At 36.5% G+C, this 13,363-nt stretch overlaps 1 protein-coding gene across 2 annotated transcripts in view; it reads right to left on the reverse strand.

Annotated features, from left to right (window-relative positions):
- Nucleotides 1-11,914: 11,914 nt before the first annotated feature.
- ltbp3 (latent transforming growth factor beta binding protein 3) overlaps nucleotides 11,915-13,363 on the reverse strand; it is a 35,419-nt gene continuing 33,970 nt past the window's right edge. For both annotated transcript variants that reach the window (XM_079419254.1, XM_079419253.1), the window contains exons 29-30: nucleotides 13,160-13,291; nucleotides 11,915-13,024 (exon numbers count right to left, since the gene is read on the reverse strand). In XM_079419254.1, coding sequence (XP_079275380.1) covers nucleotides 12,873-13,024; nucleotides 13,160-13,291 — 284 coding nt within the window. In that variant the 3' untranslated portion in view covers nucleotides 11,915-12,872. The remainder of the gene's footprint in view (nucleotides 13,025-13,159; nucleotides 13,292-13,363) is intronic.

Below are 13,363 nucleotides of genomic sequence, written 5' to 3' on the forward strand. Positions count from 1 at the left end.
AAAATATATTTATATTCCTCTCACAACCTCCTCGAGTCATCTCATCGGGACAAGCAAACTATTTCTGTTCTCTCTCCCTTTCTCATTCTCACACCACCAAGTTCTACCTATCCTCCAGAAACAAGTTTTTGAAGGTCACCTAGCTGTTCCAGTTTAGAAGACAAGAATTCTTGCCATAAAAATAGGACGTAGATGTTGGATATATAGAGGCAGAGTGAAGTAAAAAGGGATCAGGATGAAACTAAAGAGACTGCACTGTAATTTAGGTGATGAGATTTTTCGGCAAGAAGAAATATGTGGTTTACTTACATCACTAAAGAATCCAGGTTACACTCAACTCTAAAAACAGTTATAGCAGTAATTCCTCAGAATTACCCAGAAACAAACAAAAATAAACAACAACATGAATAAAGCAGTAGGCTGCAGAAGACTGATCCAACCTACTTTATATTAAACCTATAGAACCAAATAAAAATATTCTTCCATTAAACATCAACCTGCTTATTCAAATAACTGCAGTTTCTTGTGAAAGTGGCACAGCCATTATACAGTGTCTTATTGGAATATCTATTATGATAGCTAGGAATCCAAATGATAGGATAAATAAAGCAGAAGGTGAGACAAAATTGGCAAGAGAACAGAAAGGAAAATAGAAGAATGGGAAATGCAATAGGAACAGTGGGAAGATGACAAATAGGTTATTTCCCTGGTGTGTTTATCTCCGGCTCCTTCCCAGAATGCATTGTGTGGACAGTAGCGAATGATATAGCCCTTACAAGATGCTACAGATGGCTGCCCAAGTGTGTGTGTGGAGCAGGTTTTGCCTACGTTGTGAGAACCAAACGTCCCCTCAAGGATAGTAAAACCTGAAATCACCTACATTATGAAGAACAGAACATAGCCAATGCTTCCCACAAGGAACAGCTTTATAAATATAGCCTACTAAATAACATTTTACTGATAATGTACAAATGGTGAAAGGTTTCTGCCAGGTTCAGGAGTAAGATTATAGAATTGAAAATATCATTAGCTTAGTATAAAAACAATAGAGACACTATAATAGAAAAACAAATGTGTATGTAGGTTACATTACATAATGCTACACTAACCTAACACAGATATCTGACAGTGGATGAAACTACACAAATAATAATAAAAGAAAATGATGAAAAAAAAGGACACACATTCTCACACTGTGTACTGGGCGACATTATTCCCTAAACACACACTCACATTATCAGTTTAGATAAAGCTACATGAATAACCCAGATATCCCAAAAAAGTTCTGCCCTCAAACTTTAGCTCAAAACTATTTAAATCAATCACCGACCTAAAATAGCCATCTTAAACCAGGGCGCACAAACTTACATACAGTCCCTCCCTCTCTCTCAAGCGCATTACAGCATCCCATTCTGAATTTTGTAGAATATAGGTAGAGTGACATTGACGCTGTTATCATTAATACTATGAGCCTGGAGACACACGGTGCATGCTTCACTCGCTGAATAACTGTGACTTTGATACAATCTCAATCTCTGTCCTCATTAGAAAGAGAGAGAGCAGCAGAGGGAGAAAGAGAAAGAGAATTAAACAACATAGAGAGAGCAAGAAAGAGAAACAGATAGAGTTTGAGGCTGTGCTGTGTGCGAATCAGGTCAACTGAGATTTAGCTGAGGTTTGTTCTGCTCTGGGTGAAACACACATTCATGCGCTCCAGAATCAAACCAACTGGGATCTCCCGGTCACAAAACCTGACCTGTCCTGAAAAACTTCATTTCATATAGAAACGAGTGGCTGAAAACCACGTCAGATCATTCCACTCTACACTTCCATGTGTGTCAGCAAGCGTGTTTAATTCACTAAGAGCATTTAAGTCACTGAAATGTGCGTCCTATATTTTAGCCACCTCTGGGTTTGGTACCAAGGGACTTGCTGACCTGTTCATGAGTGCCTTTCTAATTATGCTAATTTAAGACTTAACAGGGCTCAGCCCTGCAAAGCCAAATATTATCTCATGAGGATGAGCTGTACACACAGGCAAATGAATGTAATATAATAAAATAAAATAACGCATTATTCATTTGAAAACATATAACACCAAGCAACAGACTGTGCAGCTTACATAACCAACTTATGCCTTTCTGTATGTTAAAATATCATTTGCTCCACCTCTTTCTCTCTCTGCAACTGGAATGAGAGCAAGCTATCAGAACATGAGATGTTTCTTGTTGCTATGCAACCAGAAATATGGGATCTTGGGTTATTCTGCGCTGTGTATGGCACTTCATAACCATTCAAAAGCAGATCCATCTGCATCAGTGGCACAGTGAGATAATGCATGTCAGGATCCTTAAATAAATGGGAGACAGACTCTATAGATAGACTGTTATCCTGCAGTGCAGCTCTAGGAAAATTATTAGAATAGAATTGTAATTCGAGAATAATTCAAATTGTGCATACATTTCATTGAGATTTGAGGAAGCATGTTGTTTATATTGATGGCATCTTTTATATTAGGAAATTCAGACTATATATATATATATAAGTTAGTTAGCTTCAGTACTCAAATTTAGAACAGTGCGTTTGACTATTAGTTTGTGCATTAATAGTGGGGATTTCTCAGTGACTCTTCATGCAGGTTTTATCAATAATTGACTGTGTTTAATCATTCACTTACATAATTTGTTTACTTAATTGAGGAATGAAACAAGTGACTAGCTGCATGCATCCGAATCCAAGTATTCCCATACTATATGTGAAATCCTTATATGTAAATCTCCAGTATTCCTGAAACACCTGAAAAAAATCTGGATGGTTTACTACTTGGACCAAAAATTTTGAGTGTGCATCCAATGACAACATTTTACATTTATATTTTATTTGTATTTAGTTAAAAAAAAAAAACAGTTTAGAGAATGTGATATAAAAATAAACTAAATATAAATGAAAAGTTAATGTTTGGGCAGCTCCACAAATTTGAAATCTTTAGATTTTTTTTAAAGTTTTCATAGTTTCCTGATTTTTGTTCTCATCTTTGACAGAGTTTTTAAGTACATCTTAAAATCAGTGTTACAAAATGTATATGAGGATTTAAAATGCTTTTTTTTAATGTCAATCTAAAACAAGAAAGGGCAATAAAAATAGATGGCCAATAACTGATGTGCTGAAGAAAGTACATTTCCCACGGCATGCATATTTTTACTACTGCATTTATAGGAAAACAACTTACTATCCAGTGAAACCACAGGAGAGAAGGAGATAGAAGCGTAGCAACACAGCTGACAGTGTAGGTCACATGACAATGCCAGCATGACAGATGTACAGTAGTCCAGAGACAGATGTCCAGAGAGCATTCATACTGCATGCTGTATTGAACATACTTATCAAATGTAGCGGTACATACTCAGGCAGTATGTCATTTTGGACACAGTGAGTCATTGAATCAATCATTCAATCTAACAAATTGTCCAAAAACACTAATTTATTCAAACAAATTCACACAAACTTTATAACAAGTTGAAAACATAATGTCCGCTGTGTGCTGGTTCCTGACAGCCACCAGTAAAATAATCAGGCACAGGCACACAGGACCACAGTCCCGCTGAATGACAACAAATGCCTACCGTCAACCAGAAGAGATACAGGTAGAGTTCAGCCGAGCAGATAAACAGATTGTCAAATTGAGGCTCTTTTCTACATACCCAATTAAGACTGTGAGTCATACTGCACAATGATAGAAAGAGAAAGTATTTCTGAGCTGGGGAATGACTCACAGTAGACCTAATCACATGCTATGCTCAGGGATGACAAAAAGAGACAGATGACAAGTGGGATGCGGAGGCTGATGAATGCAAAGATAAATAAGAAAGGAAACTAATAACTTAAATATATTTAAATATATCATTTCAATTATCAATATCACCTTCTTTTCCTCCAGCAATAGCATCACAGTGTAGCACTCAGTAATGTTTGGCGATGACTCCCCGAGCGGCTAAACTGATTTAGAGCAGTAGAACATAATGACCTTGTTTACTGAACCCAGCCTCTGAGTCCAAATACACAATTTGCACCAAGTGGCTGTAACACCGTTGTGTGTCTGAGGCCCCGTGGCATTTTATATCCCCTCCCACATCATGAATTGAGAATATAGAGATCAGAATCTTGCTTTGTCATCACTGTGTCCTTGGACAAGGCACCAAACCCCAGATGTTTCCACACAAACTCTCTCTGTAATTAGTCTACTGTGAGTCACTTTTCATTAAGACCATTGTCTACAATTTGACATCTAAATATAAATATGAAGGACTTATGGATGGATAAACTAACAGACACATGCATATTCCTAGTTCTTAGAGGACAAGGTGCCTTGATACTTCTATTTAACATGCAAATCGAATGAGATGCATGAGTCCTAACGTTTAGTGTCAAAGGAGACCTTTGCAGACACAGCACTATCGATCTTCCTGGCACCGGTAAATGTTTATTAATTATGTTTCATAAATAGCACTGTAACTGTGTGATTTTAAAATAAAATCTGCAATTTGTGATTTGAGAAGTATTAAAATGTGTGAAGGATGCTTTGTGATAGAGGGGATTTAACATATGGTACACGGTCTATAATGGTTTAACATAGAACTATTACAGAAATCATACATTCTGAACTGTAAGAATATATATATATATATATTTATAAAGGAAACATGATATTTACTGTTTACTTGTGTTATTTATTATGTGGTAGTGTTTTTGACATGGTGTGTAAATATATGTTAAAAAAAATGAAGGCATATTAAGTTTAGCTATATTCAGTATACTTGAATTCATGCAGAATACCCATGATTAATATGTGCAAAAATTATATATGTTGACGCTAATTCTTTTATATGTTGAACCTCCATATCAAAAGCATGAGACATCATGTAAGTTTGTAGATATAGATATTACATATTATGTCAGCATTTACATCTGCCTCCATCCATTTGAAACACTTACAACATCAACCTGATGAAAATACTATTGTTAAATTGCAATTGTGGGAGTTATTTTCTTGTTCCACACAGGCCACGAAGAGAGATAGAGCGAGAAGATGGCTGCCAGATCTGTCTGTGTGCTGCTCATGTCTGCAGGTTGGTGGCTTCACATCAAATCACAATAAATGCATAATTACAGCAAATTATCAGTCATGAACAGGGAACCAATAAGACTTATTTCTCCTGGGTTTAGCCATTATATGCCTTTACTTTCTTATGTAAAGATTTTGGACAATAAAACATCACTAAGTCACAGGGCAATGACCAGTAGCTAGAGTATATTAGCAGTGGTTGATGAAAATTTAAAATTCCAAATATTACCAAACACATCCCATGTTTTTCTAACCTGTACATTCTGTAGACCTAAGAAGGAGAACCATAATCTCTTGCCAGAACAAACTGTGAATTAAACACAATTAATGATAAAACCCAAAAACCTATGGGTTATCAAAAGATAAAGAACTTACTGATCTGTTTAGTATTTATTTCTTCTTTACATTCTTTATGTAGCGGTGATCGGTGTGACTGGAATGCTGTCATCTTGGATAATGGGGTGCGAATTTTTATAGTTCTTTAAAAATGTGTGACAGTCTATTAACAATTCTTAATAATTACAAGGTTTTTTTTATTCATGTCTAGGTTTCAACAGTCTGAGATTAGAATGAAGTCTTTCGTAAATTCATTCACAGTCAACTCAGATGCAGCTCGAACAGAGACGACAACATTAGCGCGTGCATCAGATGTGACCGAAGGTGTGTCAAACATGCCGACGGCACAAATAATCACAAATATTCCTGGAAGTGCATCAGTGAATATGATGTCTGGATCATCTGTGGTATCCAGAGCTTCATCCGTTGCTATTGCCAAACCCTCTCAGCAAACAACAGCTGAGACAGAAGCAGTGAGTGCAGCTGGACCATTGAGATCTACAGCTAGGGAAACAATCGTCTTGTCTGAGACCATAGAGAAAATTAAGATACACACTGTACCTGGAACAAAAAAGACAGAAATACGAGAAACAGCAGAAACAGTCACCGCGTGTACACGAATAGAAGAAAGCGCCAATGTGGAAACATTGATAAATACAGCTCAAAAAACACCAGAACCTGAGAGAATAAATGAAAGTGATAAACAAGAATCAGGGACAACCAGATTTGCTCGGACTATAACAGCTCCAGCTAATATCAGGCGTGTGACTCCGATACCAGAATCAGTGACAGTAAGAGCAACAAATTTCATTGGCAGTAAACTGAAAACTTCAAACATCACACCTGAAAATAAAGCAACAACCAAAACTAGACCAGACATTACATTTAGGACAGAAGCAGTTAGGACTGAAACAAAAGCAGATTTAGCTGAAGGAAAACCAGCACCAACCACCATCATAAAAAGACCAAAAACAGCAGGAACAGGGTCATCTACAGTTGAAACAAGTAAAAAAAACACAATTAGACCACAAAAATCTCCTCAAGCTATAAAAACGTCAAATGGTCCAACAATAAATGAGGCTACTGGTATAAATCTTATAACTATGATTCAAACTACCACTGGAAAACAAGCAAAAACAGAGGAAAAACAAGCTGGTACAGGCACAATAAAATCAAATGTATTAACGACAATTAAATCCGTTGTAAATGATATAAACAACATTTCACCAGAGAGACAGACTGCTAAAGTGTTTGAGAAGTTGACAGCTCGGTCACACAAGTCTGTATCGCCAGCATGTACAGGTAAATGTCCAACCAAATCTACTACTAAGAATACTACAGGCAGACGAGGCCAGGACAAGAAGCCCCTGTCGCACAAATCTTTTTATTCTGCCATCACTATGGGTAGCATCTTGGTTGTATGTGGCCTTCTAGCTCTTGTTGTGTTTATAAAGGATTGTATAGGGCCCGACTGAAATACTCAGCATATTCAAATGTTGGTTAATTGTTTCATGATTTTAAATTGAGTATTTGTTTTAAAATGTAAATAAACAACTCATTGAATAAATAACTAATTCAGATAATGACTGTTGATTTTTCCCTTCCAGTATAAGGTCTTAAATGGATAGCCAAGATGAAAATTACAACATTTACTCACCCTCAGGTCATTCCAAACCTGTATGACTTTCTTTCTTCTGTGGAACCAGTTTTAACTGGTTTTATCCATACAATAGAAGTCAATGGTAATCAGTCAATGGAAAATATCTTTAGTTTTCCACAAGGTTGATAAAATAATGACAGGATTTATATTTTTGGCGGATAATAATGTGCATGAAACTGTAGAAGAAGATACAAATGGCCTGTAATAAGCATTTTTTCCACAATTTTTCAATTTAAATTTGACTAGACTCAATAAACAGCTCAAAACTAGAAAAATATAACCAAAATAAACCTGATAAATATTGATCAGTAAAACTCAATAAAAATATCCTGTACATATGATGTGTCTGACTCAAAACAAGAATTAAGAAAATTACTTGGGTACCTGTTTTGCACAAAACCCAACCTGCTCTGCGAAGATGACGCTGATTGGCGGAATGCCTTGTCGGTCAGAGCACGCGATTGGTCCTGTGTTAAATCTTGGTAGCGAGCTGAACTAATGATGCTTCTTGACCGCAACAGTTTCCACGACTCACGGGTGACTATAGTTTGAAATGTAAACAGATAGCACGTGATCTAACGGATGAGAATAGTGTAATCTCACCGATAAGAGTTTGTAGTGAAAAATACAACAGAAAGAGAAAGTTACAGATTTGGACCGCACTAGTAACACGTGCCCCTGCACGCGTTATTTCACATGGCCTCGTTGGCGCAGTAGGCAGCGCGTCAGTCTCATAATCTGAAGGTCGTGAGTTCGAGCCTCACACGGGGCACAGTTTTTAGTCATTAAAACGACAAATACACACTCATGTATCAGTGAAAGCGCGCTTTTCTGGGCTGCAGACGGAGTAAAAACACATTGTCCCAAGTTTACTGCAGATAATCTAAATGACTTTCATCTATCGTTACAGACAGAGAGAGAGAGAACTATTGTATATTTTGTTTACTCACTATAACATTATCTTATTCAAAATAATAGACATGTTTAAAAATGTAATCCATGCACTGTTCTATGCAAACATGTACTAGTCTATGCAAAAGTGTGATATCCTACTGTACTGGATGTCTGAACACTGATAAATGGTCTTAGAGTGCCATCTATTGGTCATACTGAGTATAAAATGTTTTGAGGGATGAGCGACGGTCAAGGGCACAGGTGCTGCTTGTGAACTTAGAATAACCCGAGGAACTTTGGGTGACTTCCAGAATATGACAAATACGTGTAAACAACTGTGATGAATGTCTTCTGGGAGCACTGCCAACCAATGGGAGTAGAAAAAGAACTTTTACTTTTTAAAAATGGCGAATATAGACGAACGCCACCCTTAGAAGTTGAACAAGGTAGGCTAGTAATTAAATGTGGTAAAGTAGAACAAGGCCAAATAAGAAAAACAGGAACTACCAAATATGGGCAATAAAAACATATATATGCTCTGTACTGACACTCACAGAACTCAGAAGCAGTTGATGTGGCCGCTGCTTCTCGGCTTTGTTATCTTGTCATGATAAAGTCTTTTCTTCCACATTTGAAACTCTGCTGTTTTGAGCCTTTCTAATTGCACCAACTGAGATCCGGACGAGAGACAACCTCTTGTGCCACTACAGAACCTAACTAGAAATGCTTTGGCAATATAAAGCTTTACTGTTTATACAAAGAAAGTCTTGAATGAAAGCGTTTTATACATGTGTCTTCGTGGATGTGTTTGTTTCAGAAAGAAACAATGTTGTATTTGTGTTGTTCTACTGCCCCCTAGTGCGAGAAACAACAACAAAAAAGATTGTTCTTGGTTTTGCCACTTGCCACAGACTTTCAACATTATTAGCATGACTATAATACTGACTCTCTGAGGAATGAAGAGTGGAAAGTGAAGATTGTAAACTGACACCAAAACAAGTTCCCTCAATATAGTTACATTTCAGTAATGGTTATGTAAAGCATATTTCCATCTCTGTACACAAGTTATTGACAGCCTGTAAACCAATCACATCATAATATAACAAATCCAAGAGCTGATAATTTAGTTCATTTTAGCACAAAATATCATGTGCTATAGTAGCTCTGTTACTATTGTTGTTACTTGATTTCTTTCTCTGTTTTAGAAGTATGTTAGCAGATGACACTACAGCTGGTAGTTGAACGAGTGTATGATGCAATTTTTAGTGATCGACCGATATTGATTTTTTATAACCGATACCGATACCAATTATTTGCATGCTTATGTGCCCGATAACCGATATGCAGAACCGATATTTATTTACTGTTATAAAGTAAATAAATGACTGTGTGAAGTAAGTCCATACTTCACTTTGGTTTTTCCTCCTTTCAGTCATCTTAACAAAAAATGTTTTGAGAATTAGCAGTCTTTCATGCAGGGCTCTAGACTCATTCTTCCCACTGATCTCACTTTTGCTACTAACTTTCTCAGTTGGTCTCAGGAGCACATAATTTGTTTGCAATTTGTTTTTTGTTTTTGCACATTTGATTAATCAATGCATGCTGATGAACTTTTATCATAGTTTATAGTTATATGGTAACGAAAGTGTTCAACATTCAACTCGTTCTTTTTCATCTGTATTTGTGATTTAAATTTTGTGGTCAGGAATTCCTTTTTTCGTGCGCTTTCACTTTCAAATTTGCGATCTTGGTGTCACATTTTACAAGAAACGATCAATGTCTTTTGTTTATATCTATACACCTTTCACTTTTTAAGACTAAAACAAAAGATGGATTCATTGTTATTCTTAATTAAAAAGCACAACAACAATAAAACAGTACGTTGACAATGACAAACTCTTACATAACATTTATCAACAAAAACGAATAAGACGAGGCATGGCATAGGACACATCACATGCTGTACTATATACCGAGTATATTACAGAATGTTTAGCAAACTCTGAGGAAGCAAATAAATATGAATATTTTTTTTTTAATTAAGGAAAGCCTCTATAGCGTAACGTGAGGTAAACAGCAAAGATAACAAGCTTCTCAAAACGAAAACAAAAAGAAAAGTAAAACTAAACTGGCTGTGGCTGACAGGACTTGCATGTTCACCTTCTCTGGTTTAAGAAGCGGTCTTTTACTTTAGTTTGAAAACAAAATCCTCCGTTGCGCGCTCCGTCCGCGACGCGCACCTTCACGCTCGTGCTGACGCGGCGGGTATAAACCAGGCTCTACCCACTAAGCGCTCGTGCTGAAAGCACCTCTCTTCACGTGATCAGTGAAATCTGACTCCTGCTATAATGTGCTGCGGCTGGCAGCGCGCGCTGTATGAAGCAGACGCTTTGGAGTAGCGCAGACCATGCACTCGTACAAATGCGACCACGTCAAATTTTAACTCGCAAAAAATTACCATTTTGGTCGCAGTCTAGAGCCCTGTCATGTTAAATTTAATCTTCGTATTACAACAATAAAAAGCTTTAGCAGCAACACTAATATTAGCAGTAAGCAAAATAAACGTAGTATGGCTAATGTCTTCAAATGCAGAAAATAAATAAAGAACAGGAGTCATATCAACTTCATTTTTACTACAGTTTTAGTAGGTTTATAAGCACTGGATAATGTTAATTCACGGAATATAATAATATTCTCTGGAATATTGGAATATAACAAGCATTGTATTTTATTGCATTTCTCAACTGGCATGCTCTAAATTATGCTGCTGACAGCGCGGTTTATATGCCTTTACACAGAACTATAGGCTACTCAAACTGCGATCGATTGCAGAGAATTCCCATAGAGTTGTATTAATTTAGATGTTTATAAACTAAATAATGGTTATATAGTAAGTGTTAATACAATTTAGGGTGTTTCAAAAAGTGAATCTTGTTAAAAGTTACATGCAGTGGCCGTGCTGAGCATTTCTTGAGCATCAACCGCTGAGTGAACTGCAATATGAAAGCGGCTTCACGAGAATAACGATGAGCATATAGACAACAGAGAGAGAATTACATTCAATGCTTTTATTTCCAACATGCAATCGTTAATGGCTGTATTATTTAATTCGTGCAAAGGTACGTCTTTATTTGGAGAGGACTTGACGGATTATCTACGTGACTCCGACTTCACGAGACTAATAGACCACAGAGAGAGAGAATTCAATTCAGCGCTTTTATTTCCAACATGCTCTAATTCATGGCTGTGTTATTTCAGGCAAAGTTATATCTTTATAGGGACAGGGCTTGACAGAGTATCTTATTTATCATATTTCTTAGAGCCAAGTTGCATAAACTATATATCAGGCATTTATGTAATACATCTAATTTGTGCATTAATGACTGTAATATTAAATAGTTTACTAACTACAGCAAATCAAGTACCTGCACGCCGTTGTTGTCTCGTCTCCCCTCAGACGCGCTGCAATTGCGATCCTGCGCGCAATTCTCAAAACGTCCGCAAGATGGCGGTGTTTATCGGGGAATCCGATATTACAAAACCGATATACGATTATGGAAAAATGCTTAAATATCGGGAAAAATATCGGCAAATCGATATATCGGTCGATCTCTAGCAATTTTCAAAGCAGCAGTTATTACTCAGAGCAAAATTAGACCAGTTTTTGGAATCAAGTGGTTGATATGATTGAGAGTCCATCCAATATTTTGTGTTCAATTAGGGATAATGTCTATAGAAAGATAAACAAGCTGACAAAGTTTCCCTCACCGTAAGGCCACTGCCATTTTCTTAGGACAACTGGCCCTGATTTCTTACACCAAAACACCCCGCTACAGCCTAATTATAATTAATGAAAAATAAAAAGGACAAATATATAGAAAAAAATCACAGTCAGCAGCACTAAGCATTGAGTTTGACTTCTTTGTTCTTGTTTATTAATTTATCTTCATTTCTTTGGTATATGCACTTGTGTAGTTATTAGGTCGAGTTTTTTTTCTGTGAAAAATGACCTCAGTTCTGTCTCATTAAGAAAGCAAAAGTATTTAAGAAACTGAAAACATTTTTTTTTCATTCTGTTTCAGAAGAACATTTTTGCACAATTTAAATGGTTCAGAAAACCAAAATCATCACTGGCATCTTTGTCAATGACTAACTTCATATAAAAACGATAAGGTTCTCAGTGCAACCAAAGAAAGATGACAACGGTTGCATTATCAAATAAAGAAAACAATGTACAAAGCAAATTAATAGAACAAAACACTATCAATAGTGAACAACAAACAGACATCAATACAAACTAAGGAATATCACAAAAATCAAATGATCGTTGATATCAAACTGAAAAAGGGCAGAAACCAATAAGAAAAAAATGACTTGAAAGTCTTACAAATTTAAATCTTAAAAAAAAAGAAAAAAATTACAATATTTAATAAAATAATGAGCTATAATAAAGTTAACCAAAATGTGCTGAGCAGCAACATAATTACAAAAAAAAAATGAACCCACTTAAGTTAGAAGATACATTTCATCCAATGACAATCCCTCATCCAGCAACAAACACATTTTCAAATGGGTGCAAACAGATATGAATAAAAGTATACAATAAAAGCAACATAACATCTTAATATTTCAGAAGTTAATGATTAATTCCCAGCATAAGAAAATGATTAACAGGAAATGAGAATGTTAAACAAGAATTTTGTGTGTGTGTGTGTGTGTTTATGGGTAAATGTTCATAATTGCATATATACTAGATTTGATGAATTGTATTAGTGGTGGCATATTAATTTTTCTGTATGTACATGAGAGAGAGAGTGTGGGCTGTAGAAGAGTTAACTGTGTGCATGAGTCGCAGTGCTGTTACTGAGCCCTAGCGCGTATACACATGTTTGGTCGGCGTGCCGCAACAAATCCGAGTTTACAGTGACATTTGAATGAACCGAGGGTGTTAATACAGCGTGCATTCTTGCAGGGGCTCTGCCCTGTCCCTCGGCCTGCACACTCATCGATATCTAGAAGAAGAATGAGAGAAGAAGTCTCAAAATATGTCTGTCCATACACTTACAAATGATGAAATATGTCGACTTCAGGAACATGACTTTAATGATTATGTGTGGGTGTGTTTAAGGACCTGCATTCATTCTCACCTATACAACGTGTTCGCGAGTGGTCCAGTACAAATCCAGTATTGCACTCGCACATCGTACCCAGATAGGAGCGCACGCACCGTCCATTAGCACAGCTACACTCGTCCGAGTCTTCCTCTGAACTGTCTCCCTCTGAACAAGTGAAAGTGACAGAAAGAGTCATGAATAACTCAGCCAGTTTTGAGTCTTTCTGTTTAGTTCAAG

Source organism: Barbus barbus, assembly GCF_936440315.1.
Source record: "Barbus barbus genome assembly, chromosome: 6".
Taxonomy (NCBI): domain Eukaryota; kingdom Metazoa; phylum Chordata; class Actinopteri; order Cypriniformes; family Cyprinidae; genus Barbus; species Barbus barbus.